The 26,290-nt window shown below is 47.7% G+C and overlaps 11 protein-coding genes across 11 annotated transcripts; 5 read left to right on the forward strand and 6 right to left on the reverse strand.

The window, feature by feature from the left end:
- Positions 1-249: 249 nt before the first annotated feature.
- Positions 250-1,740, reverse strand: N7481_002494 (MFS transporter; the record flags this gene model as incomplete). Its single annotated transcript, XM_057261713.1, has 2 exons — positions 250-843; positions 895-1,740. 2 exons carry the CDS (start codon positions 1,738-1,740, stop codon positions 250-252), a joined length of 1,440 nt encoding a protein of 479 aa, XP_057126645.1.
- A 1,820-nt stretch (positions 1,741-3,560) lies between these two features.
- Positions 3,561-5,701, forward strand: N7481_002495 (ankyrin repeat domain-containing protein; the record flags this gene model as incomplete). Its single annotated transcript, XM_057261714.1, has 3 exons — positions 3,561-3,572; positions 3,640-4,080; positions 4,151-5,701. 3 exons carry the CDS (start codon positions 3,561-3,563, stop codon positions 5,699-5,701), a joined length of 2,004 nt encoding a protein of 667 aa, XP_057126646.1.
- A 1,042-nt stretch (positions 5,702-6,743) lies between these two features.
- N7481_002496 (uncharacterized protein) lies at positions 6,744-7,206 on the forward strand (the record flags this gene model as incomplete). The annotated part of the gene is made up of 3 exons (XM_057261715.1): positions 6,744-6,820; positions 6,871-6,920; positions 6,977-7,206. 3 exons carry the CDS (start codon positions 6,744-6,746, stop codon positions 7,204-7,206), a joined length of 357 nt encoding a protein of 118 aa, XP_057126647.1.
- Positions 7,207-7,895: 689 nt separating this feature from the next.
- Positions 7,896-8,918, reverse strand: N7481_002497 (aldehyde reductase II; the record flags this gene model as incomplete). The annotated part of the gene is made up of 1 exon (XM_057261716.1): positions 7,896-8,918. The coding sequence occupies one exon, from the start codon at positions 8,916-8,918 to the stop codon at positions 7,896-7,898; it is 1,023 nt and encodes a 340-aa protein (XP_057126648.1).
- Positions 8,919-9,421: 503 nt separating this feature from the next.
- Positions 9,422-10,074, forward strand: N7481_002498 (VOC family protein; the record flags this gene model as incomplete). The annotated part of the gene is made up of 2 exons (XM_057261717.1): positions 9,422-9,529; positions 9,592-10,074. The coding sequence occupies 2 exons, from the start codon at positions 9,422-9,424 to the stop codon at positions 10,072-10,074; spliced, it is 591 nt and encodes a 196-aa protein (XP_057126649.1).
- Positions 10,075-11,105: 1,031 nt separating this feature from the next.
- N7481_002499 (MFS transporter) lies at positions 11,106-12,823 on the forward strand (the record flags this gene model as incomplete). The annotated part of the gene is made up of 3 exons (XM_057261718.1): positions 11,106-12,346; positions 12,405-12,528; positions 12,581-12,823. 3 exons carry the CDS (start codon positions 11,106-11,108, stop codon positions 12,821-12,823), a joined length of 1,608 nt encoding a protein of 535 aa, XP_057126650.1.
- Positions 12,824-13,601: 778 nt separating this feature from the next.
- Positions 13,602-14,358, reverse strand: N7481_002500 (dynein light chain Tctex-type family protein; the record flags this gene model as incomplete). Its single annotated transcript, XM_057261719.1, has 4 exons — positions 13,602-13,892; positions 13,997-14,071; positions 14,159-14,281; positions 14,329-14,358. 4 exons carry the CDS (start codon positions 14,356-14,358, stop codon positions 13,602-13,604), a joined length of 519 nt encoding a protein of 172 aa, XP_057126651.1.
- Positions 14,359-15,455: 1,097 nt separating this feature from the next.
- On the reverse strand, positions 15,456-16,550 carry N7481_002501 (uncharacterized protein; the record flags this gene model as incomplete). The annotated part of the gene is made up of 1 exon (XM_057261720.1): positions 15,456-16,550. One exon carries the CDS (start codon positions 16,548-16,550, stop codon positions 15,456-15,458), a length of 1,095 nt encoding a protein of 364 aa, XP_057126652.1.
- A 1,070-nt stretch (positions 16,551-17,620) lies between these two features.
- Positions 17,621-18,613, forward strand: N7481_002502 (uncharacterized protein; the record flags this gene model as incomplete). Its single annotated transcript, XM_057261721.1, has 1 exon — positions 17,621-18,613. One exon carries the CDS (start codon positions 17,621-17,623, stop codon positions 18,611-18,613), a length of 993 nt encoding a protein of 330 aa, XP_057126653.1.
- Positions 18,614-18,709: 96 nt separating this feature from the next.
- On the reverse strand, positions 18,710-20,394 carry N7481_002503 (Zn(II)2Cys6 transcription factor domain-containing protein; the record flags this gene model as incomplete). The annotated part of the gene is made up of 4 exons (XM_057261722.1): positions 18,710-19,477; positions 19,540-19,614; positions 19,666-20,273; positions 20,331-20,394. The coding sequence occupies 4 exons, from the start codon at positions 20,392-20,394 to the stop codon at positions 18,710-18,712; spliced, it is 1,515 nt and encodes a 504-aa protein (XP_057126654.1).
- A 1,577-nt stretch (positions 20,395-21,971) lies between these two features.
- On the reverse strand, positions 21,972-23,810 carry N7481_002504 (alkyl/aryl-sulfatase; the record flags this gene model as incomplete). Its single annotated transcript, XM_057261723.1, has 1 exon — positions 21,972-23,810. One exon carries the CDS (start codon positions 23,808-23,810, stop codon positions 21,972-21,974), a length of 1,839 nt encoding a protein of 612 aa, XP_057126655.1.
- Positions 23,811-26,290: the final 2,480 nt, after the last annotated feature.

Genomic DNA, 26,290 nt, shown 5'->3' on the forward strand with positions numbered 1-26,290 from the left:
GTACTGCCTGTCTAAATACTCGTTGTATGAGCCTATTTGCAACCAAACTTCTCTAACTATGCCTGATCGTTTTGGAGTCTTCAACTCTCATCTGTTCAGAACTCCACCTCTGCTTTCGAAGCTTCTTCCCAAGAACTCGCAAGTTCCATTCGCAAAATAAAACTCATGGTTGCCGAAATGATCTACCATAATTGTGCATTGCAACTAAGTTTCAAAGCATGATCGATGAGTGATCAACCCTTCAACCATTCAAGCCTCCGTTGAATCAGTCTGGTCCTCTTCCTTTTCATTCTTGGCCAACTTCCGTCTTCGCTGATCTTTGAGTAGAAAGATAAGGGCGAGAATAGTGCCGAATGCTGTCAACCCGACAGAAAACCAGAGAGTACCTCGGTAACCACGAAGTAAGTCTGCCTCGGTTTGTCCGCCATTGTTGATCTGAAGTTCAATGGTACCAGCGAAACCAAGACCTAGCGATATACTGTAGACAACAATCGTCATGATCACACTGGACCCCATACCCTGGTACTGTCGAGGCACTGCATTCGAGAAGATGATTGTGGCAGCAGGCAACGATGAGTCCATTGCAAAGGTGGCAATGATGGTGGCGAAAAAGAAGTAGGTCCAGTACGTCGAGTGTACGGGTCGCAAGGCCATGAGCAGGGAGGTAATGAAGTAGCAAAGCATTGCAAACAACATGATAAACGAGGCTGGAACCTTGTTGATTATTTTCCCAACAACCAATGCTGTTCCTATGCCGGTGACGAGGATAGGAGAAAGCCATGCAGCCAGCTGAATGGGAGTTTGGCCACCGATATTCAGGGATATTCGGATGACGTAGAAAAGCTAGACACACCGTTAGTTTGACATGATCTCGAGACAAATACCAGTACTTACCCAGATGCCAAATGTTGACCAGCCCGCTGCTGTACAGCCAAAGACGAAGGCGATGTCGGAAGTGAGGACTGCGACAGGTAGGACTGGATAGCGAGCTAGGCGAAGCTCGATGTAAAAGAAGGCCGCCAGGAACAATAAACTGAGGATTAGGCATACGTAGACGTAAGGTTCGTCCCACGTAGTGACCAGGCTCTGATTCCAGGCGAAGTTGAACAGAACCAGAGCTATCACACCGCTTGCACCTCCCGGGAGATCAAGGCGGTCCAAGGTTTCGCGAATAGTTCGTTGCTGCTTTTGTTCACCCTCGACAGGCATGTTTGGAATTGCAATGATAGCGAGGACAAAAAGAAAGGCAACCCCCAACGCCTGACTCCAGTAGATCCATGGCCACCAAGCCATGGCAAAGAGGGGCCCAAAAAGAAGACCTGCCATCGCACCGACTGGGGCTGATGCTGCAAACCATGCGAACCCCATGTTACGATTGCCCTGGGAGAAGCATTTTCCCATAATGGCGAGTGCATTAGGCACAGTTAAGGCGGGACCAAGGCCCTGCAGGACACGAGCAAGGATGTAGACGGGGTAGCTGGAGTAGACAGAGGCTCCTGCCATCATGCTAGTCAAAGCAAGCCAGCCCATACCGATGATGAAAATTGCCTTGTTTCCAAACTCGTCACCCAGACGTCCTCCGATCAAGACGAATGTGCCTAGAGTCAAGCCATAGCCAGAGATTGTCCATGAGAGTTTACCAGGATCGGTGACACCAAAGGACTCTCCGATTATTTCGAGCGTCGTGAGGCTGTTGCATAGACCCAACTGATTGGTGAACATAGATGAACACACCGTCATAATGAATATGATCCGTCGAATCAAGTTGTAACCATCGGCAATGTAAACGTATTCATCTTTCGCAGTCTCTGTAGTGCCTATACCCGATTCTGTATGAGTTAGTCAACGCGTTCAAAGAGCCTACAGCTTTTGCAGAATATCTTTGAGAGATACTTACCATCACCATGCCTCGATGGTGGAATTTTGGGATGATGTGATGTATTTTCCTGCAGTTCTAGAGATGAGGTGGACATTGTGAATAGGACTGAATGTTACTTGACTGTAGAGACGGGCGAAGAGGTTTGCGGAGAAAAGAAAGATAATTAAATTTATGGAAGATAAAGAGAGGGAACCAAAAGGGGGGAGCCGCCAAGCCATCCTGTCTACTCGCTAAAGCGCAATGCGGTCTCTTTGATGCTGTCGGCATGTATATTTGTCAGAGTCCATTTCCGGAGCGATAACAAGATCTACAGTACAAAGTCAAAAGTCTCCGTTGACCCGCCCCCGACTTCCTTACGTAACCCGCCCACCCACCCATTCAGGGTCATCCCGAACTACCAAAAACCTGATTGCTCGGCCAATTTTTGAATTGTGGGTCTAATTCATTCAAAAATGCAATAAAAATCAATTGGACTCTATTTTCTATTTTGGATTAGCGTTAATATATAATATACGAGCCTTTCGCCTCTAAAACTGCATTTACTCGCGAATCTATCTTGCGGGCCGTTTCATGACTTTAATCTCATGATTTTCCAGCCCACACCCTAACCATACGAGCTGAATGAGCAGGAGCATTATCCTGCATAAATGCCAAGCCTGGTTCCCAAAAAATCAAGATATTATCCTCCAGAGTCCCAAGATATGGCTTCACTATAACCTCCCTGCTTACTCCGTAGTCTCCTCATCTCTCGACATAATGTTCATATCTGAATGATAACCACCCAGATCGCAGCCCAAATCATATAAGAGAACCCCTTTCCTTTTTTATATGAAACCACATAACCCCTCTTCCATTTTTCACCATGATTACTGGAGAAGACCCAAAGATATTGATTCCGGTTCGTAGGCAAAAATCCAATAAATAAGAAGTCGTGTGTGGAATGTTTTGGGGGGGTTGGGGGTCGAAAGAGTCAAAACCGTGTCGCGTCGCCTTGCAGGAAATACTAACTGAAACATATTTGTTGGTACTGTACGGAGTAATATTGAAACTGCTTTGTTTAGTTGGCACTTGGAGACACATTAACAATACACTTGGATGATAAAATCTTGATTACGAAAACCGCAGACGAGCATCGACCAAAATGTGTCTCAATGAAGAATGCGATTGAATATTGTGATCATCGCTACGAAAACGGATGGATCAGCCGCTAAGAATTGATAACACGATCCCCGACCGGCCCGAGCCTTGGAACAAAACGGAACTGCGCACGTTTTTAGGACACGTCAACTAGATGTTTCCGAGATTACATACCATCCCTCGCGCATGTCGCAGTAAAATGGTGGCGAAATTTGTCCAAAATCACGATAATTGGCTTGCGTTCTTCACTGTCATTGGATTTTAGGTTTCTGCCTTACTGGTTCTGCCTTATGCTTACCCTCACGTGCAAGATCGGGCCGGATCGCACAACCACGGCGGATTCACTTAGGTCTGCCCAGCGGGGATCAACACCGGACACCACGAGAAGGTATGAATCCATAGTCCCAATAGCCTGACGAGGATTGCTTCCAAATGCGAGCTCACGAGGGACTTTAAATACTACCGTACCAAGGACACATCGTTGGGGGCTGTAGTGCCCTGAATTGCGGCTGAGCCTGGCGCTATCCAGGGGTCGTTGGCGGATATGGACGGAGACGTGAGTGCGCAATTAATTCGCCCGCCGTAACCAAAAAAGTTTGAGTATTTAAAATAACCTGATACAGGTCGCGCACAATAACCGGCTACTCTATGCTGCCGGCGAAAACGACGTCGACAGAGCCATCGCTCTCTTGTCTCAGGGAGCGAGAATCGACTACGTCGACAGCAAAGACGGCCAAACGCCGCTTCACAAGGCGTGTTCTAGCGGAAATTCAGAGATTGTCAAGTTCATTATCCGACGCGGTGCGGATGTCGATGTTCGGGATTTTCTCGGAAACACGCCATTGCATGTTGCCTGCTCTACAAGGAATGAGGGTGCTGTTAAGTTGCTGATTGAAGGTGGGGCGGATGTTAACCAGATAATGAATACCGGTGAGACGGCGCTGCATGTGGCGAGTAATTTCGGGGAGGTCGGGATCGTGCGCTTGCTGCTTGAGACTGATGCGGAGATTGATATTAAGGGTAATGATGGGCGCACACCTTTGCATAAAGCGGCGTTGGGGGGGGTCACAGGATGCTGCTGAGATGTTGCTTCAGTTCCGGGCGGCGGCTGATGTTGCTGATCATTGGGGACAGACGGCGTTACATTTATGTTTGAGTGGGAAAAGTGTTGAGGTTATGGAGGTTCTGCTTCGATATGGGGCGGATGTGAATCTGGTCGATGACGATGGGAATACGGTGCTGCATAAGGTCTGTCGGTTTGGGTGGAAGGATGTCGTGAAGCTTTTGCTCAAGTATGGGGCGGATGTTGACATGAAAGGGTATGAAGGCATGTCAGCGCTGCAACTGGCCAAGCAGTGGGGCTTAAAAGAGATAGTGGACTTGCTTGCTCAATATTCGAAGCTTTCTGATGAACTCGAGGAACAGCCTTTGGCATATACCAAACCTATGAGTGATGATCCAGTCGGCCGGCCTATCCGTGATTTGTTTGAAAAGGCAAGCGAAGATCCTGAGGAAGAAAGTATAGGGATGCACCTGACGCCCGAATCCAACCCCAATCTCTGGAGCGGAGTACGTCGCGATAACGGCGACGGTTTCGTCCTAGCCAGCTACGACAACCACGATATCAGCTTCGATGCGAAATTAGAGTCTATCCGGCCATGTGTGCACGAAGGGAGAGAGATGCATGAGATCCAGCTAAAGCTCAACTTCATGCGACCATATTCTATGAGCCATCGCATCCGGTATGCCCAGGTCGACGCTATTGTCAGCTCCGATAATGCCGAAAATGGTCCTCACATCCGGGGGGTAATGCCCCAGGCAGATCGAATGGAGGTCTCCGAACAGGAGATCACCTCCGGCCAAAAGTTTACAGTTGGGGCTGCTGGCAGCGGCGGGCCATCGAATGTAAATATCAGCATGGAAGGTTCAAAGACTCGGAAGTCGACGTTCAAAGGTGTCCGAATCATCCACGGAGCTATAAGAGACAGACTACATGCTTCCTGGCGACTATACGAGGAACCGGGGAGTAAGAGCGGGTTACCTGAAATTGTTCGCTTGCTGTTGTTGGTGAACTGTGAGGCCGAGTTTGACATACGGCTGAGTCTCTCCGTCAAGGCCTGTCATCTTCTCTCCTTTGGAATCCCACGCACATTAACGGCTCCCGAAGGCCCTATTTATTCGATACCCAAGCTCGATGCCATCTCTGCATACGACCAGGAGTCAAGACTGCGGCAAATGCTGGACGTCGCAGATCGCGCGGCCGTGATGGTAGAAGAAGCAGATAAACTTCAGAAGAGCTTCTCACAGGCACTCCGTGCTCACAAGAAGAAACATCTGATCATGCAAGCGGGAGCGAAAGAAAGCCATTCCCAAGAATGGGCGGATATCGTTGATGCGTCTAAGTCCGGCGATTTCACGAATTTACGTGAGATGATGCTAGCAATGGAGGAGCCAGAGCCTGAGCTTGACCGAAGGAGACGCCAGGAGGATAGGCTCGACTCATCTGCTCCGCCGCGAAGGTGGCTGCCACCAGGAGAGGCGCGATGGGATCCTCCACCAAGGGCCGAGCCACCGCGAATGCTCTCAGGGTATCTGGAACGAAGAGGCTATGATCCAGCGCCACGAAATGCCCTAGAGTCCTTCTCTGCTGTAGGACCAGGATACAATGTCTCTAGGTTGGCATAAGGTGGTCGAAGTATAAGTACATCTAGCATGTCTTCAAGTCCTATAAACATGGTAGAATATTCTCCATAGCTTACTACAGTATATCCTTTAAATCGCTGCACTTGGGATTGACGCTGGTTAGTCCTATATCCGAAATTGAAGATAAATAAATGGTACGGTTATCAGTTTCGAGATATGAAGGGCCAAGCAGCTACAGATACAACTAATAGAGACACACTAGACAAAGCTCAGCGAGGATCATCCCGACACGCTATCAAGTATAACCAATCTTGCTATCACCTAGAGATCTTTAGGTCACCATGCTCAAGCAATCGACTTACTACAAAACTACTTAGCCAAGCAGAGACAAAAATTTACTTTGAATCATCAAGGCTAAGCGGGATACAGGTTAGCGTGTTTTGGAGGAGGGTTCGAGAAAGAATTTATGTGTGCGAGTGGTAAAACTGATTTTGATCCATCCTGTACCACTTTATGACCTCGGGAGGCTGCATCGAAAAATTCTCAGGAAAAGGGGGCCACGTCAGCGACTTGCTTTTGAATCGGTGCGAAGTCTTGAAAACGACATGATCTGCAATGCACCCTTAGATGTGACCCACGCACCCTTCGGACAGATTCCAGCAGATATGCTATTGGAGCAAAATGATGCAACACAACCGTATCCTGCTTTCCGGTATTCATATAAAGTACTAGTCCGTACCGACCTTGGCATCGCTGAACTGAAAGCGTCACAATGCTCGGAACTATGCAAGGGTCCGGTAGCGCGTCATCCGTAGATCTGGTTGTCGCCACTTACGCATATTGATTTAATGGTGCCGTGAGGTTCCCGTGGTCAAATATTTCGCCGAATCGGCTATCTCCGTCGTGCTCAGAGCCGAGCGTCCGAGTCGGGAATAGTGATTCCACGTGAGACTTAACAGATTGGTGATCAGCGACCAGCCTGACTTGATAAACGGAAGATATCATTTACCAGCTTTGGCGAAGCGTAAAATACTTTTACGAGTTCCTTAATTATTCATCCAATCAACCACTTCCAACCACAAAAATGCCTGAAAAGCATGAATTTCTGTTCATCTTACCAGATGGCCCAGATGGCCTCAAGAACCGAGAGTCCTGGACCGAGTAAGTCCTGGTCAAATTCATGACTATGACACGGTTCTAAAGCTCTCTAGCCCTCACGAACGTTTCGTTGAACGAGAATCAGAATACTGGCTTGCCGGAGGTAATACAGAATGCGGCAGTCTGGAAGGTAATGATTGCTAACGCGTTGCGAACAAGGCCCTATGTACGACGATCATGAAGAGAATATAGAGCGTGGTAGTTGGGTTCTGCTACAAGCTTATGACAAGAAGGAAGCTTTGAATCTTATTCAACGTGATCCATTCACCGTTGGCAAAGTTTGGGATTGGGAGAAGGCTCAGGTCTTGAGTGTCAAGAGTGGACTGCGTGTACCGTTTGTCAAGAACTCAATCAACTTTCCACAAGCCAAGATGAACGGCGGTAGTTAGATGATCGGGCAGGAAATTTCTTAATCATCTCTTAGAAGGGATAATAACGTGTTTCATAAACGAGCCGCCACCCCCAAACACCATAGTTAAGACATAAATTATCTCCACAACATGTTCATTCATTTTAATATTGGTATAGCGGTTATTTTCGAGCGATATGATAGCCTTGGAAGAAGTATTTTGTCGGCGGCGATTTAGTTTATTATTTACATACTATACTCCGAGCTATTACTGGTAGTACTAATACTAAAGTTTTCGGAGTATTTTTACCCCATAAATTATAAATATGTATTCCAGGGTTTTAAGCCCTGGAGACTAGAATTAATTTTAGAAATATCATGATCCAATAATAAAAGGAATTTTATAAATAAAACTACCTTATCCGGCTCTGGAGGATCCTATTAAGAAGCAAGGGTTGTTGAGATATATCGCTTTAATTATGGTGTCTGGGGAGCAGCTCGCTAGGAGTGGCGGCTCATTTATGAAAAACGTTAGTAGTAGCTCCGAAGCACAAGATAGCTGGTCAAGGAGGTTTCATGAGCCGTTATCCGCATTGTCACCAATAACCACTACAATCTTGATGTTTCTGAGACAAAGACAATGTTTTAGAAGCGTCAAACACAACTCAATTTCTAACTAAATCTGCACAAGGCATAGCTCACACCCCAAATGTATTGATGTTCAATATATCAAGGACTTGCCAATACCTTCAAGACGCTGTCCTCAAAGCTTGTCCAACCATCCTTCCCAAATCGCCTGAGTATATCCAATTCCGTTTCATCATTAACTCGTCTTGTATCCAGACCTTGGGTAGGATCATCTCCAGGCCAGGGCTTGCCGGGGTCTTGCTTGCGGAAAACATCGAGCCAACTATTGAAATTGAAACGGCCCGCAAATGCCAACAAGCGCTTGTTTTTTACCTCCTCTTGAGTCAGCGCACCAATGTGCAAGAGCGCCACATCTTCGACATAACCATAATACGAGGCTCCGAAACCTCTCATGAAGCCATCCTGTGATGGATCTTTGTAGAAGTCTAGCAGCCATTTCGCCGTGCTACCTGTCTGTTGTTCGTCGAAGATGGCCCCAATTGTGTAAGTTGGTAAAACAGAGTTCACCACGAAGCTTGAGTTCTCCTCCTGGCTGAATTTCCACATCTCCTTCTCGACTTGGGCTTTGAGAGCAGAATAAACGTCCCACCCACGTTCCGCCTCATAAGGGGGTGGTTTCCATGCAGCTTCGATGGCGTCTTCATTCCAAGTGTCCCCATTGATTGGGATCTCTTGAGTAGTCGAACGATTGCTTGCTGCTTGATCACTGCTGGTGAATACGAAGCGCTTGACTGAACACTCTTTGCTGGCAGCCTCAAGAAGTCTTCGAAGAGCTTCTACACTTGGCGTAATGACTTTGGTCGGGTCGGATCCGAAGCTCACATCTCCTGCGACATGGGCGATGCCATCGACATCCTTGAGAACTGCGTCCCAGACGCCGGGGGCATTCTGATCTGGTACAATGAAAGCCTCAAAATCTGCAGAGGGGTTGCGTTTGGTCAGGGCTTGCGTCACCCAGGCTGCCTTTTCACTTGAGCGGACGGTTCCGCGCACTCTGTAGCCAAGCTCAAGCAGACCGTTTGCAATGTAGGAGCCAATGAAACCTGTGACGCCTGTGACGAGTACCAGGCCTCCAAGAGGCACTATGCTGGAAGATGCAATCATATTTCCGACGAAATGATTCGAAATGGAGCTATGAGATCGAGAGATAGTAGTGTCGTATCTGCAAAATATGAAAGTACCGAAGGAAATACTCCAGCTTAAAAATGCAGGTGCATTGCAATCTCGAAGTACGATTTATAATCCGCTACGGCTAAGTACATCTGCGCTGTTTTGTGTTCCGGGGAGATGCTGCCACGTCAGTGGGACCTGGCCAGCGAATAGGATCCATCGATTCAGACACCTATTGGCCTGCGACTCACACAGTTCATGTTCAATGTTCTTGTGGTCAGTCTGAACGCTTATTCCGGGGCTGCCTTCCAAAAGTGGGTTTCATTTATCCGAGGCATAAACGACAACCGATAACTCTCTGCATTACATCATTTTTCGCCGGCGATTGGCTGATTTGAACAAGTACGGGCGATACACATATATTTTGGTCCTCGTCTCTCTGGTAATTCCCTGTTGGCGAATTTGGCGACATGCGGATCAAATTTGCTACGTTCAACATGGCTCGATTCGCGGTTTTACACCTTCTCCTGCTTCTGTCAGCAGGATTAACTCGTGCTTCACCTCCGGCGCAAACAACTATCTCTCAAGAAGCGGATACCCCTCATGTGAGTCTCGACCGGGAAATCTAGTCCAATACCTGTCTTGAGATGATCTAATTGTGTCACAGTATGCAGTTCACCATACTGTAGTTTCGGCCAGTTCCTTGTCGAAAAGTCTGAACTTCTATGTGGATGGACTCGGGCTCAACATCATAAAAAACTACACATTTCAAGGGGATCTGACAACTCTTTTTGGAACTAAAACCTCTGTTCTACCCGGTTACTTTCTCGGCGATACGACGTCTATTTACAACGGAACTGACGGCGTTATCTACCTCGTCGAGTTTCCAGATTCCAAGAAAATTCCTACGGTCGATTCAGATCCTCCAAACACGGGTTTGTTCCTGACATCTTTCTGGATGGGCGACAAGATCAATGCCACCTTGGAACGTTTAGAAAGGTTGGGTATGGGAGGGAAACCTCACATCGCAACATTCAGTTTTGGCTCGGAACCTCTGGCGACCTATGCCACGGTGAGAGATCCTGATGGGGCACGAGTGTTACTTGTCAGCCGACCGTACATCAATTCCGTCGGTAAACAGCTTCCTTGACCCAGGAGTGCTTGACGGGTAATGGAAGCCCAAGAGTGTTGAACCACATGTTAGGGGTAGGGCGGCTTTAGGAACGCAAAGGGATTTTGGGGTCAGTCTATTCGATAAATATGGCATTCTACATAGTAGAAATTATGATCCGATGCGGACTTTAAGGATAAATAAATTTCTTCACGAGGTAACCGCGAATCGGCGGCAGTGACCAGATCTATGGATCGGTGTGTAACTGGTAGCATTTCTAGATGCACAAGCATAATGAGATGGACCCAAACGGTAAGAGACCAAGCCTCAGGCACCCGTAGTTGAAATCAGGCACCTTACATTAACCCCCAAAGTTTTATTTTCTTCCACTTTGCCCATCTTTCCCGACAGAAGGATGAGATCAATCGGTCGCCTTGCCATTCGGGATGCCGGACCGGTGAGCTAAAGAGACCCTACCTATGAAATCAGCCAGTGGCTTAGGATGACGATACAATCTGCCGGTTGCGCCTTATCAGGCAACTGCTTCGGATATGATAACAACCCCGCCTCGGAATTGGCACGATAAGATGACCGAATTACCGAAGCCTTAACGGACTTTTGACATGGGACCCTGTAGATCTTCGATAGCCGAAATCCGAAATCACCTGGACAGGTGTGTGTAGAATTTTCCCAACACTTTGGGTGTTATTTACGAAAGGACTCAAGTTGAGTACGATCTGGTGTGTCTCCAAGGCCACTGACGTGTTCAAGTGGGCTGGCTTTGCTCCGTCTTCGGATCGAGACGATAAAGGGCAGAAAAGGTCAGAATAAAGTGGAATGACGACTGTTCAGTCAGCCGGGGGTAAAATCGTTTGCACAGTGCATTGAAATGTAGCGTCGCATTTTCCATCAATCGAGTCAGATATCACAATCACAATACACTATTGTATCTCGAGATATCATTGTATCTTCAAGTTGTTGTGTAAACAATCACCACAACTCGAGAACCCAGGCAAAAGAGACCATAACAACAATCTCTAGAAAACGCAAACATAAGCGCCAACACCATCATGCCACGCAACGATGCGATTGATGATGAGTTATACGGGGTTGATGGAGAGCATAACGATCCATCCACACTAACTGAATCCCATGAGGACCTGGACGTCAAACGTCCTCAGTCACTATCTGGCGAGATTGCGTTCATCGTCGTGGTCTGCATGGCCCAACTTCTGAGCCAAGCTGGTCTTGGCCAGGTGGTATCAATTCTCCCTGTACTTGGAGAATCATTTGGTATCGGCAACAACATGAGCCAGCTTTCGTGGTTTCTAGCAGCCTACTCTCTGACAGCGGGAACATTCATCCTAGGTGCCGGTCGTTTGGGCGATTTGTACGGCCACAAACTCCTCTTCACTGCAGGATTTTTCTGGCTTGCAATCTGGACACTGATTTCCGCGTTCGCGGAATCTAGTGGGCCTGTCTTCTTTTGTTGCTGTCGCATTCTTCAGGGCATTGGCCCTGCCTTTCTACTTCCCAATGGAATGGCTATTCTGGCGAGATCATATGAGCCAGGGATGCGCAAGGGAATGGTATTCAGTGCCTTTGGGTCTACGGCACCTAGCGGGTTCATCTTTGGAGGTCTGGTTTCCGCTCTCGCCGCCAAATATCAATCGTGGCCTTGGGGATTCTGGTTTCTGGCTATTTTGGAAGCGATCTGTGGTGTTGTTGCCATATACTTGGTTCCAAAAACCCCAACGCCGCCAAAGGACACAACGCACAGTTTATGGGCGAGATTAGATATCGCGGGATGCGTCACAGGGATTTTCGGCCTCATCCTTTTCAACTTTGCCTTGAATTTGGCCCCCGGAGCGCAATGGCAGGGCCCATACATCTATATCCTCCTGTTCGCTTCTTTGGTATTCTTCGGTCTATTTGGATACATTGAGCGAAAGGCGACTTTCCCTTTGATTCCATTTTCAGCCATCACACCAGACATTTGTTTCGTCCTGGCCACATTGGCATGTGGATGGGCTGCCTTTGGAGTCTGGGTATTTTATGGCTGGGAGTTTGTTCAAAACTTTCGAGGCATCTCACCTCTATTTGGCTGTCTGCAGTTTTCGCCTGCAGCCATCAGCGGGTTTATTGCTGCCTTCACAACAGGGTTAATCCTTCAAAAAATGCCTGCAAGTGTGGTCATGATGATCTCTGCAGCGGCTTTTTGCACAGCCGACATTCTCTATGCCACCATGCCTATCAAACAGAGCTACTGGGCGCAGCTGTTTGTGTCGATAGTAGTGATGCCTTGGGGCATGTGAGTTACTCCATGAGTATACTTCCTATTGGTGTCCGTACTGACTGACTGTGACCAGGGAAATGTCTTTTCCAGCTTCCAATATTTTACTTTCAAACGCGATGCCTCAAGAAAATCAAGGAGTAGGTCCATCCCCTACTCAAACCCTTCCAAAAGGCCTCGGAGCTAAGTCTCTTGATGCTGTTTGATAATTCAGCTTTGAGAAGGCGAAAATAAGTAACATTATGATTGCAGGTCTCAGCTAGCTTGGTTGCAACCATTATGAATTATGCGATCTCTTTGGGTCTCGGATTTGGTGCAATAGTCGAGACTAATCTCAACAAGAACGGAACAGATCTCTTGAGGGGCTATCGAGGAGCCTGGTACTTAGGCGTCGGACTTGCTGCATCTGGCGTCATCCTCACGGTGCTTTTTGCTCTTCACGAGCACAGAAAGTCTATTCAAACGAAGAAAAAGGTCGCTTTGGGAGAGGAGTAGTATGGACTGACGTACTTATCGAAATATTCGATGCCTTTCCCAATGGAAAATAGAGTTCGATACAACCAGATCTGCATTACGTGATCTCCAGTACCCTGCTGATAATCGACGCAACGCAGCGGTATCCTCCTGGGTTGACATAGACTGGACGGTGGTATTTGATGGCCAATTTAGCATTCGAGGTGGGATACTTGAAAGTCGTGACCAGGTTCTGACTTCGGTACGATCGTTCCACGGTTGCCACGTAGCTCATTTCGGTACAACCCTCGTGGTTATCATGTTTTCGTTGGAAGCTGTCAAGTATAGAGCCCGTTTTCCTTGCGGTCAATTGGGTCAGTATGTCACTTCTAGCATAGTTCCTAGATCCAAGACAACACATTATTCAACCCATCCAAAATAAGAACAAGTCGGGCACAACCTCGGAAATACAAGCGAAGAGGAAAATAAGATAGAAAGGGACAGGGTAAATCCATAAATCAATAACAATGTCTGCCGATTAACAAATAAAAAACACAGAAAGTAAAGGAACTTAGATAGAGACATAGCATTCCCCACCACTCCCAAAAAGGGCCTCTCCTCTCCTCTCCTCTTCTCGTCGCGCTCTATTTTATCTCTCCAACTTCAGTTTCACACTCAAGGGTATACCCCCATCCACCCGTCCATCTCTACTTTTTCAAGGACAGTAAGGACACTCAAGCCCACACATGCGCCGCATCCCACACCCACCAGCTTCGCATACTAGGTCTGGTCTGGTCTGGCTTGTCGTAGCTTAGCTTACTTAGTTCATAGCAAACCAAGTAACACTAACAACTACATCGAGCCCCCGCTCCTCAGCACCGGGGTACTTGAACGTCCACATGCCGTCGCGATTGACATCCCAGAAGGCACCGGAGGCAGAGTGCATCCCGCGCTTACCGGCGTTGGTCTGTGTTCCGTCCGCGGCGGCGGTCTTGTCGATGAGTCCCTGCTGCACGATCGTGCTGTTCACAGTGAAGCGATAGGGGGCCGGGGTCTTGGGCTCGGAGTCGGAGGGGGCGGTGGCGGTGATTAGGGCTTTCAGGATGGTGTTCTGCATTGAATTGCATTGGTTAGTTTCTTGTTGGTTTGTGGTGCGACCTTTGTGTATGGATAGGATAGGATGGTTGGATTGGATTGGGTTTGGGGGGGGCTCACAATGATGGAGGAGTTCCACTCGCTGACTTTCTCGTGCTGGTATTCGGTTGTCTCCTTAAGGGCGGAATCGCAGGCCTAGAGGGCGGACGAAGAACTTGCTGTGAGCTTGGGATGTTTCGGATATCTTTCGCTCGAGAGCGAAGGTGATGCGACATGACATACCTCGGTGGTGATCTTTGTCAATTCCGGGATTGGGAGGGGCTGGGGTGTATCGATGTTAGCGGGGTTTTTGCCATTGCTTTTCGCAGACTTCTGCTGCTGCTGCTTTGCTTCGTCTTCAACCGCCTCGGGGTATACTAGTCGGGGAATGCGGTGTAACGGCGAGAACATACCGACGAAGGAGTAGTGCCGTCGACAGCCATTGTGTATGTAGAGCTGGTGAAGAGGTTTTTAAAATACTATGCAAGCACCTTCTATTAGCACATGTTTTCTTTGGGCGCGGTTTCAGACACGATGTAGCCTCTGCAGTCCCCGCCGCACCTCCGCGAGGTCGCGTTTGTTCATGACGAATGTGGAGGTGGTCGGTGGGGCTGGAGGCTGGTCGAAGCTCGATTTGCATTGTCTGAACCTGGCTGGTTGGGGTGTGATCTCACCGGAGAGTGTCTTCGAGGAGAATTGGTCGTCTTCAAGATCGAAAGTGAATTGGCAGAGTCGCAGTGGTCGGGATTGTTTTGGTGGCATCATCGCGTGGGTGTTGTGGATTCTGATTGGCTGCTTGTTAGCGCGGGCTGAGGTAAGCATTGAGCTACTATAACGGTTCATACTGGGGAAAGATAAGAGATGTACCCTTACAAATTACTGAAGATAAAGAACTTGAAGGGATTTGGTGGATGCTCCTTCTAACTTGAAGGTTGTGAGATCCATCAGAATGGATCCAGATTAGTAGTAGTAGTAGAGATGCCCCCGGTGAACTGGAATGCGGCTGAAGAAAAATATATATTCAAGTTCTCACCTGGGCAACCTTGGAACTATGGAAAATGCTCGCATATCATGCTAGTAGTAGTAGTAGTACTAGTGGTATTGTTTCTAGTAGTCTATATAGTGGTACCCTTCAAGTTATCTAGTCGGATTCAGGTTCCTTGCTTTTTCAGGGTAGGTTAGACGATTCGTTTCAACCGAGACAGACAAAGAAACCGCCGATCTTTCGGATCATAGAGCTCAATATCGTTCGATGGGTAGTTATTTTGCCCAGGTGGTAACTTCCTTGTTTGTTACTAGTAAGAACTGGGGCTTTGTTATGGCCCGAGAATTCAATGGCAGTAGCGGAAAACTTTAGAAAAAGAAAGGTATAATAGTAGATACTAGTATGGTTAGTAAACAGTGTACTAATACCACTGGTAGTAATTCGGGAAAACCCTTGGAACATATTGCAATAGAAGACATTGGACTTCCGAGTTGAAGATCTACTTCTATCTAGTATCTCTCGGAACAAATGGGAAACAAGGATAGGAAGCATCAATTAAACAGCCGAAGGCTCCTTCAAAGTCAAACGCCTAGGTTGCTCTAAAATAATCAATGGCCCAGCGACAACACTCTCCTCGGTTGGGGCATCGAGCTGATCAGCAATAGAGACAATAATAATTCCCGAGTCTGGATCAAACTGAGAAGGAATTTTGACGACGTTCTTCTTAGCATCATACGACACGCTAACTGTATTGAGCCCGTGATAAAAGACCGCGTAGTACTCCTTCTCATGATTAAACTTGGGAGTAGTCTTATCAGAATCAAAGACGAAACGGAGCTCTGACCCAGGTCTCGCAGTAGTTCCGTTCTTGCTAAAGGCCAACTGTGGCAAATTCTGACGAGGACTGGGGTAGATTGGATTGTCGCCGGGACAGCTTCCAGGTATAATGAATGCGTTTGTAGAATCGAGGATCTGGTTTGGATAGGGATATACCGTATCAGAAGGTCCGGAGAATGGACTGGTATTCCAAACATCAATTAATGACCAGACATTATGACGCGTTTCCACTTGTCCGATTGCCATGAGTGCAGATTTTGAGGCATTGAGATTCGCTTGACGTGCGAGCCCGGTTAAGAAGGCCATGCTGGATACTTCGAGATAAACTTGTAACGCGAGCCATGTCCCAGGATTATTGTCAAAGTCATATTGGTATTTGCATGGACCGGGCTTGATAGAGTTGTTGGATATTTGGTCTTGGAAGATGCGGAGGTGGCCGGCTTCATTGTCGCGGATTTCAAGAATCCGCTGATAAGTGGAGTTTGGCAGGCCAAGCTTTGTGAAAGATGAGAAGGAGAAGGCCTCGGCGGCTTGTTGGTAGAAGGTATATATGGCCCATTCTGCACTCAGTAGGTTTTGGAAGAGAAGGTCGTCGGGACCGGTGGGACCTGACCTCGTCGCTGCAATGACCCTGAAATATTTCGCTGCAATAGGAGTGTCTTTGCCTGAATAGGTGTTAAAAAGGGGTGATTCGCCGGGAATTGCATCGTCCGGAGATTGGAGGCTGATTGGAGGCGATGCTGTGGGCAAAGCGAGGGTTGGGAAGGCAATCGCCAAAAATGCAACCAAGGTAGAGACGATCATTCTGAACATGGTATAACAATTATGATCTAAATGAAAAATTCAGCATGTTCTGCGGTTTGTCATGATTTATAGGCGAGAGTCTTGGAAAGGAAGGGCTCATAATTCAACACGCATGAATAGCAAATGCTGGATGAGGCGGTGCAAAATGATACAAAAAAGAATCGCTTTAACTCGATGAGGCTGAATAGGCGAGCTGCAAGAGCCGTTGGGCTGATGCAACGCGTGGAGAGTGGAGACTGCAACAGGAATGATAACCTTGGAAACACCAATCTTTGACTACAATCCCTTGAGGATATACGGCCAGTCAAGCTTCAGGGTAGAATTGACGCGCTTAACCATATTTGGCGCATTCTGCGAGAAGTGGAGACTTGGCTCGGCCAGTTGGAGGTGCGCAAATGTGGGGATGTGCAGTGATTATCCATGTCGATCGCTCGCAGAATGCGCTCAAAGGGGCAATTGGTGAGAATCTCGAAATCGGGTTTGCAAAAGCTCGAGAAGCATTTAAGAATCGAGATCTCCGCCGGTTTGTTTAGGGAAGAAAAGCGATTGAATTATCGGTTTTTTTTTTTCTTTTTTTTAATTATAAGATACCAACCCTCTTCCTTGCCATGGCACTCTGTGAAAGCACCGAGAAGCATCACCCTGCGATGATGCAAGCTAGGGCCTACTCCTCCCCTCCACCACCTTACGAGGCAACTATGCAGAGCACAGTCCAAAATCAGCACGAGACGTTGGTACCCGGTCGTCAAATCAGAGGTATTCAAAGCCAACAATATCACACACCTCACCAACAACATTATATCCAACCAGCAAATCAACATGATCAACAATGGAATTCCCCAGTATCTTACGGCCCGCCACTGTATGAAATACAAAATTATACCTCGAATATCGAGCCTGGCCCCTCAAACGGCCAGGCATATTCCTCAGACACACAGCTTGCGGTCCAACAGCAAATATCGCCACGGCCCAAGCCATGCGTAATTCCCCGTGAGTCCAACCCATAGGCCTTTCGTTTTGAACAATTATTAACATTATGTGGCATGTTAGAAGTGACAAAAGTCTTCGGAGGTTCCCACATGAGTCCATTTGTTCGGACCCGCGCCCCAGAGCTAGAACAACAACATGGCCTCTCCCCAAACGAGCTCCTCACCTTTATCGACGCACTCAATGAATCATTCCTCGCCAACCCAGCGCTTCAAGCAGTAGGAGCTGTAGGGAATATTGTCGGTTTTGTTCCTCTCGCAAGCACACAAATAGCTAGTGGCGCGATGAGTCTTGCAGCCGGACTGGGTGCCGCGGGAGTTTCATTTGTCCGCACAAAGCGATTTATGAAGAGGGCGAATGAAACTATTTTCAAGCCAAAGGGTCTTCATGTCCAGCTTTGCAAGACAGATAAGATGCTCAACCATATCGGAATGGCGAATCATGGCGCCGTGTTTGCGGGACAGCAGAGTCAAGCCACTTTGGAAAATGCCCAGACCGAGGCTGGCCAGAATCCTATTTCGAGGAGGATGGAAGTTCTCGGTGACCGGGTCACAAGATTGTCATTTGATGATGTGGATGCTCCCATCGCACCGGAAAACTGGATGCAAAAGGTTGGGGCATATTCGGCGCAGCGGGCTGAGTCGAAGCAGTTGGAGAAGTTGAACAAGAAACAAGTCAAGTCGGAGAGAAAGTCTGGCAAGCACGAGAGGAAAGCTTCCAAGGCAGAAAAGAAACAAAGTAGGGCCGATGAAAAGGTCGAATCTATCATGGAGGAGATGGAGGAGATTCGTGTGCGCATGCAGAGTCTTGATTCCACTTCGCGACGATATGAGAAGGCGCACAAGGAGCTTCGGAAGGAGTGGAAGGAGCTGGAGAAGGATTTGCGTGAAGCCGAGAGGGATCAGTGTCGAGGTGGTAGGAAGAGTCGCAAGGTAGATGAGAAGAGCCAGAAGCGACTGCATAAAGATGGGAGGAAGGTGAACAAAATCCTCTGGATTGTTATTATGCCTGTTTCAGAATGTGCTTCTAGTGATGATGATGAGTGGGACTCTGACGAGTCGATGGAGAAGAATCATGATTCGTGATTTGTAGGAACTGGTATAGAAGCAGACTGTATTAAATAATTCAATAGTTAGCACATGTTAACCGATGAAGCGCATCTGACTTTGATCTCCTTGAATTCACAATAGTTTCAATACCTTATCTAGCTGGCGTGGCATGTTTTCGCGTCGCCCAATCTCGAATCCATGAATATCTGCAACCAGGGCCATGACCATTTCGAGCCATGACTTTGCCCTCCCGTCCCGATTGCCGTCAAGGTGTAGATATGCAACATTTATCGGAAAGATGATCAAAAATGCCCCTGAACTGCGGCGGAAACAGTGGAGGTGATAGTCTACCATTCGACACATTTCGACTGCAACATCATGTCTCGTTCCCTCCATGGGAAGAAGTGGGTCGCTGAAATGGGCAGAGTTCGGATTATCGGTATTTACACCGATCAATTCAAGTAATCGCGTCAAAATCACCCGGATAGCGTTGTAAGTCATCAGCTCATTGGCTCGGTACGGGTTAACAAACCAGAGAACGGACTCAAATGGACTTGGTGGAAGGGGTAAGGATGTTTCTGGATCAAGGCCATTTGGCGAAACCGAATAGGTTGAAGCCGGGAAGTCTTTCTCCCATTCCCAGCGCCAAGAGTATAATGCTTGGAGGGAGGCTAAGAGCCTCTCCCGGAGATTTGTTAGGAATTCTTCTTTGTGAGGAAGATCCCGCGACCATTTGCCGAGAAGATCGATATCTTCGAGATAGCCTGGAACATCGGACAGAATGTCATGTAATTTATCTATGGGAAGTTTGGCATCGAGTCCGACTTTTGCCCAAGGAACGGTCTTCCACTCGGTATTTTCTAGAAAGCAGTGTTTCCTTTCGACAAGGTAGCCGATTAACTAGAGATATTTGAAAAATGAGATTAGAGAAATAAAGAAAATCGGGGGATGGAGCCTCTTACTATGCATGATCTCAATGTTGGAAGCAAGGAAAATCCCATCCCAGATTGGTGGCGCTGGGGTCCTCTGACGACCGCCTACATCAAGGTTAGTGGTAAACCAATAAAAGGACAACGAAAGATAAATACCAAGTGAGCTAGTCCTCTATAATGATGGAGCCAGCCGGTTGGCTGATGAAATGTGACCAGTTCATAAATAGCCATACAGATAATCGCGACTAGGACATCATCTTTCAAGACCAAGGTGGCATCCTGTAGCCGTGATTGCAATGCACTTAAGGCACGAGAGTAAAAGCCAGCGCCTTTCCGCATCAGACCGGATTGGCGATGTGTCTTTGCAAAATAGCCTGTGGCCAATGCGCGGGTCGATGCAAAAGCCAACACCCCGTCATCCTCTGTGGACTGCAAAAGCCCAAAGACCCAGCCCGCAGACTCGGGTGATGATGGGTTCTCATGCCACGTGAATAATCGGTCCACCAAGTGTGAGATGAAGATTGTCTGCTCATCCCATACTGGATTTGGGAGCAGTGGGAGCAGCGGGAGCAGCGGGAGTTCGGTGATGGAGCCCGGGGAGACAGCGCTGTCTGTGCTGCTGCTTGCTGGACTGGGTGCATTGTGTTTTGGCGCACTTTTCTTGGTCAGTTGTGTTGTGAGATCCTTGAACTCCCCATATTGAACATAGCCATCGCATTGAAATCCGCCTTTGATGCAGCGTTCACAGGAGGGCTTAGCTTCATCTGGAGTGGGTTAGTGATGATTAACACTTGTGGGATTGAGTGGATATATTCTCGCACCGCATTTTACTCTTCGCCTGCGACAGGTCTTACAGCCTTTACTGCGACCACCGACACCGACCATTGTTTCTGGAGAAGGACAAAAAGGTGAGATGGGGTACTGTAATGAGTTGGCCCCGCCTTAATTGCCAGAACACCGTGGATGCCTCAGGCGATGCCTCAGGCGCCTGCGGCTCAGTCAGCTCACACGGCTTTGTGGCCTTTGTTGCACATTTGTCCCTTGATAGTAGTGTTAGTACTTAATGTTAGATATTGCTCTGATGACTTTCTCCTCTGGATCTATCTCATATCCTTCATCCGTAACATCTTCAATCCAGTTCCTCCCGTCACTACCACCCAAAAATCATTCATGAAGTGAAAAGGGGGTTTGCGCTGATTGTAGAGAAGGGGCGGTGGCAGCCAATCAGAGCGTTCCCTCACCTACCACTCCATAGTTACTTCTTGATCCGGATGTGTCGATATAAGCAACAGGCTCCCCTACGAGATGAAAATTGCAGACAACAACAGAATTATTATTAGGAAAAATATATATAGTAAAATGAAGGTAGCTAAGGTGAGTTCATTATCCTGCACATAACCCACAAAGACTAAGAGAAGATCTTCAAATTCGCCAGAACAGAACTTGGCCGCGCGCCAGTTTCATCTCGGTGTTGCGGAAATCTCGCGCCCACGCAAATTCACGCACTCCACGGAGTCACGAGATCTTGCAATGACCGCCTTGCCATTTTGTTGGTTTCCAGCTCTGTTTTCATCTCTGCTTTTACTTTTGCTTCATCCTCTCTTGTTTATCATCCTTTCTTCCCTCGAGGGTCTCAAGGAAGACGTACCTGCTTGGGTGAACACAATGAATTGGAAGACTGTCCAGGAAGACATACTCGGCTTTAAACCGCAAACATTCTCCTTCGAGAAGTTTTACCTTGCCCGGACCCAGGAGCCGGGCAAGGTGGAGATTCTCGAGGGTAGAATGGTGGCGTTCCCAAGCCTGATGCAGCATCGTTCAACTATATTCACAACCGCAGACAAATGTATGCCAGGCCATTGCACGGTCCTGTCTTTGTTCCTGGTGGATCCGCATGTAAGGAATATCTCCACTGCCAATGTCCCTCCCCAGCGAAATGAGTGGAGGATGGAGAGGGAATGGATGATAAATTTCATCCTCCGTCAACATCTTCCTCAAGAGCTGGTCAACATGATTCTCAGGGAACTGGAGCATTGTCCCATTGGAGATAAAATCGAGTGTTCGCTCAGGCACAGACTAAAGCGAAAACGAAACGGGATGAGCTATCAAAATCTTCAACATTTTGAGGCTCCTTTCCCCGATGTGGACAAGGTAAGACCTTGGGATGATCCTTGGTGGCACTACGCCTTTTTCAATGATTCCTGGTGACGTTTTCCTGGCGTGGTTTGAATTAAATGTCTGATTGAAAATCATTCATCTGAACTTGTTGAATCTGTTGACGGCTTGTGGTATGGCCTATGAAAGGACCTATGGCATTTGTCTATCATCCGTAGAAAAGACAAAAAATGGAACGAAAGGGAATGAAAGCCGTAAGGAGTGAAAATCAAAAGTCCCTTGCGTAACTAAATAATGAGTGTCATAGTCTCTTAAATCATAGGCTTAGTTTCGCGTTGTATCAAGTTTTAAAGCTGGGCTTTCTTCGTATCTGTTGGAATGGCGTGTTCCATCAAAGACAGAAGCCGGGGAACCAACGACCAGTCGCCCTCACGCACCGCTTGCTTTTTATCTTCCCCATTCAGAACCCCGAGAAGCTCAATCTTTTTGAGTTCCAGAGTGAGATCCGATTTTCCTCTAAATTCTGCGCCATCTGAAGCCACTCTGTGAGTCAAAGCCCCGTTGCTAATGTTGACTCTATGCCATTTCCCCTCATCCACCACGTGGATATCAACAGCAAAGACCGAGTCCCCAGCCTTGAGGCCATCCAACTGAATCGCAAGCAAAGTCAACCATTGATCGACAGTCTGTGTTGGTCGCATTTGATTGCCCATATTCTGTTGAGGCTGGGGCGCCTTTTCAGCAACCAACTCTTGAGCCCCGGTCAAATAGAAATTGCGCCAAGTTCCATTCTCCGTTCCATAACCAAGTTTTTTGAAGACACCAGCCAGAGCCAATTTGGAGTTGATGTGGGTCGGATTAAGGGAGACAGCATGGCCCAGCAAAGTTGCGGCAAATCGCAAGTCGCCTCGCTCTGCGAATTCTTCTGCCTTCCGAACAACCTCGTCGACTCCTCCCATGCACTCAATGTATCTTGCTGCATTCTCCTTTGGAGGGTGCTCCCAAAGATGAGCAGGATTTCCATCAAACCAGCCAATGTATCTTTGATAGATACCCTTGACATTGTGACTGACAGATCCATAGAATCCCTGACAGTACCATTTCCTCTGCAGTGACGGCGGCAGGGTGAGTACCTCGGCTATCTCGATCCCTGACAGCCCCTTGTTCATCATGCGCACAGTTTGGTCGTGAAGAAATGCGTACATATCTCGTTGATCCGATAAAAGGTCCGAGATCTCCTCTTCGCCCCAGGTCGGCCACGCGTGACCCGCGCAAAGAACGTCCGATGAATGACCATAAAGTGAGAGCGATTCGTCCAGATACTGCGCCCATGCCTTTGCATCTCGCACCTGGGCACCGCGAAGCGTGATAATATTATGGAGATTGTGCGTCGCACACTCGGCGATATACAATGCTCGGTGATCTGGGAAGAAGAAATTCATCTCGGAGGGTGCCTCGGATCCAGGGACCATTTGGAACACGATCCGCACGCCGTCCACAACATAATCCTCACCCGTTTTATAGATAGTCATATTTGGTGGAACAAGCGAGTTGACTCCAGTCGGCACTCCCATGCCCAAACCGCAACCAATTTGACCCTCCGGGCCCTTGGGTAGAGCAGTCCCGTACATGAAGACAGCACGACGTCGCATAGCATTACCGGCATAGAGATTTTCACTGAGAGCTTCTTCCATGAACCCATCCGGTGCGATGATCGGGATATCGTGGCTTTTAGCAAGCGGAAGAATTCCTTGTGCGCCACCGAAATGATCTATATGCGAATGCGAATAGATCACGCCCGTGATCTTCCGGTCCCCGCGGTGCTGGCGGTACAAGGATAAGGCAGTGGCAGCGCATTCCACCACCGTCAGAGGGTCAATAACAATAACACCTTCATTTCCCTCGACGATGGTCATATTTGAGAGATCCAGTCCGCGGACTTGGTAGACTCCCTTCGTGACTTCGAAGAGTCCTTGCATGGAAGCCAACTGGCCTTGTCGCCATAGTTTTCGGTTGGCCGTTGCAGGACACTCGGATTTGAGGAAATTGTATTCTTCGTTGTTCCATACGACACGTCCGTCCTGTGCAGTGATGATACAGGGGTCGAGTGCACTGATGAAGCCACGCTGGGCGTTTTCAAAGTCGGTTCTGTCGGCGAAAGATGGCTCGACGTGCTGATGTGTCATTTTGTGAGGGTTGAAAAAGTATTTTTGGATAATTGTACGAGTAAACTATTTAATTTGAGGGGGGGGGGCTTCAACTTGAATTTATATTCTAGAGTCTGATTGTCATTGCACAGAAATTCGAGTCGCCTCTCATACTCCAATTTGCCTAGTCTGTTGACCCACTTGGGACTGCGTCACCGCGAAACCGATGCCTTTTTGGGTAAAAACCGATTGCCGATAGATGGAGAGCTGTGCATGGGACCATCAGAAGAGTTTAGGAAGGCTTTGACGAGGAAGGCTTTGACGAGGAAGGCTTTGACGAGGAAGGCTTTGACGGGGCTTTTTTGGGGGGGGAAACTTTTATATTCCATTCATTCTTATTATTGACTAGGATATCTTTGCAGGGAACCATTCACTGTGAATGAAACTGAAGGGGCAGAATAAATTCGGCCGTCTTCATATTCTCCAGGGCTAGTATTTTGCTTCTAGTAAGTACTAGTGCTTCTAGCAAAACTCAAATATAGCGAGCTTCTCTGTGAAGCCCAAAATCAATACAGGTTCTCATTGCGAGTCTGATCATATACCACACTGGACTTTGAGCATGATCACAGGCAGTAAACAACGAGGAGCATCATGGCCTCTATAGACACACCGATAGAGACTCGCGCAGAGCGCGATCGAAATTCAAAACTGTCATCAAAAATCCATTCGGTGGTGTTGAATAATAAGCGCCGTCATTTGTAGAATCGTAGCTCCGATTGCATAGACCATAAAAAGCTTGAACCTTTCGAATTAAGTTTGCGATGTCGCATCAAACGTGGTATCCTTTTGCATGTAGTTTTGTAATTTTCGCGCGATCGAGCAATGAGAGGCGGTTATGCATATGAGTAAAATATGCATCGAGGATCTTAGAGCCATTTGCATCACTAGGAGGGGGCACTTTGAGACGTAACTGCCAGCTGTTGGTTGTAGTTGGGAAACTAGTGACTTCGTAGCGATAGCACCAGCAATCTAAAATCCCGAAGATGGGCCTAGATATGCGGTCTTGTTATTTCCTTCAGTACTAAGTGTCAGAAAGCGTAAAAGCCCTTCAAAGTGACCGTGTGCGCGCTTTGACTTGTGCGGTGCGGTGGAAGCCGACGGCTGCTCAACGCGCTCAGCGAAGCAGAACATCCCCCGCTAAAGTTGCAGCTAAGCGAGCCTCAAGAATTTCAATTTGATGAGCTAGTGCTCCCTTGGACATGCCATGGTGCCACGAGGGAGCGCTCTCTGCACGAGAACAGGGCTGGATGGCGGTTTCGCAATTCAAGTATGTGGAGACTTTCTGGTCGCATTTTTTGCTTTCGCCTATGGCAGCGTCAACAAGCCTTAGGAATGCATTTTCGGACTCCGAATTCCGGGTCCATGAGTGAAGTGTAGGAAGCAAAGTGGCCTTCTTCAAGGCCTGATAAAACATTTCCCCGCAATACGGTTCCGATTTGACCGAGGTAGCGCGTTTCAAGTTGATTCTTCGTCTGATTAGAGTCATTGGTCATTGCTCAGTCAAAGCAATCCATGCTCAGCCGGCCGTCGACCACTAACAACGATAGAAGCCGCGTGCTTGTGCGATTCGTATCTCCAACAGTGGAATACGGATTAGCGGCGTGTCAATCCTTTCCACTAAACTTTCTCGGTAGATCTGGACCCGCTCGTTTCTTTGCTTTTCTTTGTATTTTGTTTTTGCTTATTCATAATGGAATAACTCCCCTTTTCTGTTGATGGTGCGTTCACTGCTTCTATTATTTTCGATGATATGCTTTTCATGGCAACTACTAGTAGAGAACTTGAACACAATTGAATGCATTATCGGACCAGTGGAAATTCAATATCACCCAGCAGACAGAACAAGAGCCACTGGTACGGAAAAAGCTCCTTGGATTGAACTGATCTGAAGGCCGACTTGATTCTATCATTCAGACTAAGCCCTCATACATTTCCACAAAGATTTCCCACGTGATGTCTCAAAGAATTTGACAAATAATTCCATTTGCTGCAGAACACTGCGCAAGGTTACAATTATAAAATGGGCAAAAGTATCCGAGTCAAATAAGGGCACTGGATGACTACTAGTGGCAATTAGATGAAACCTCAAGTTGCTAGAGTATCCTCGTGGAAACTTGGAAAATCGACATGTCAATGTGGAATTCTTCTACCCGAGTATCGGCCCAAGAATCTCGACTCAAAACTACTATCTCAATTTCAAGCAGCAGGCAGTGGCTGTCATACGATGTTCCGGGGCGGCGTCTGAGACCGCCGTGGAGCGCAGAAACCGGTTGAGATTCCCGAGCGCGCCCACGGTTAATCTGTCGAATGTCGCTGGAGAAGAGGCTAGTCGGCGGGGCGCGGCAAAGCCAGTTTTAAATCTCGCTTGGAACCGTTTTTTTCTGTTTAATTCCCATTTATTCCCCAGAAGTCTCACCCCGTGTTTTTTTCGTGATTATTCCGTCAAAGGAAGCAAATTA

Source organism: Penicillium waksmanii, assembly GCF_028829765.1.
Source record: "Penicillium waksmanii strain IBT 27052 chromosome Unknown utg000002l:1.0-3326099.0:1.0-3328782.0, whole genome shotgun sequence".
In the NCBI taxonomy this organism is placed as follows: Eukaryota; Fungi; Ascomycota; class Eurotiomycetes; order Eurotiales; family Aspergillaceae; genus Penicillium; species Penicillium waksmanii.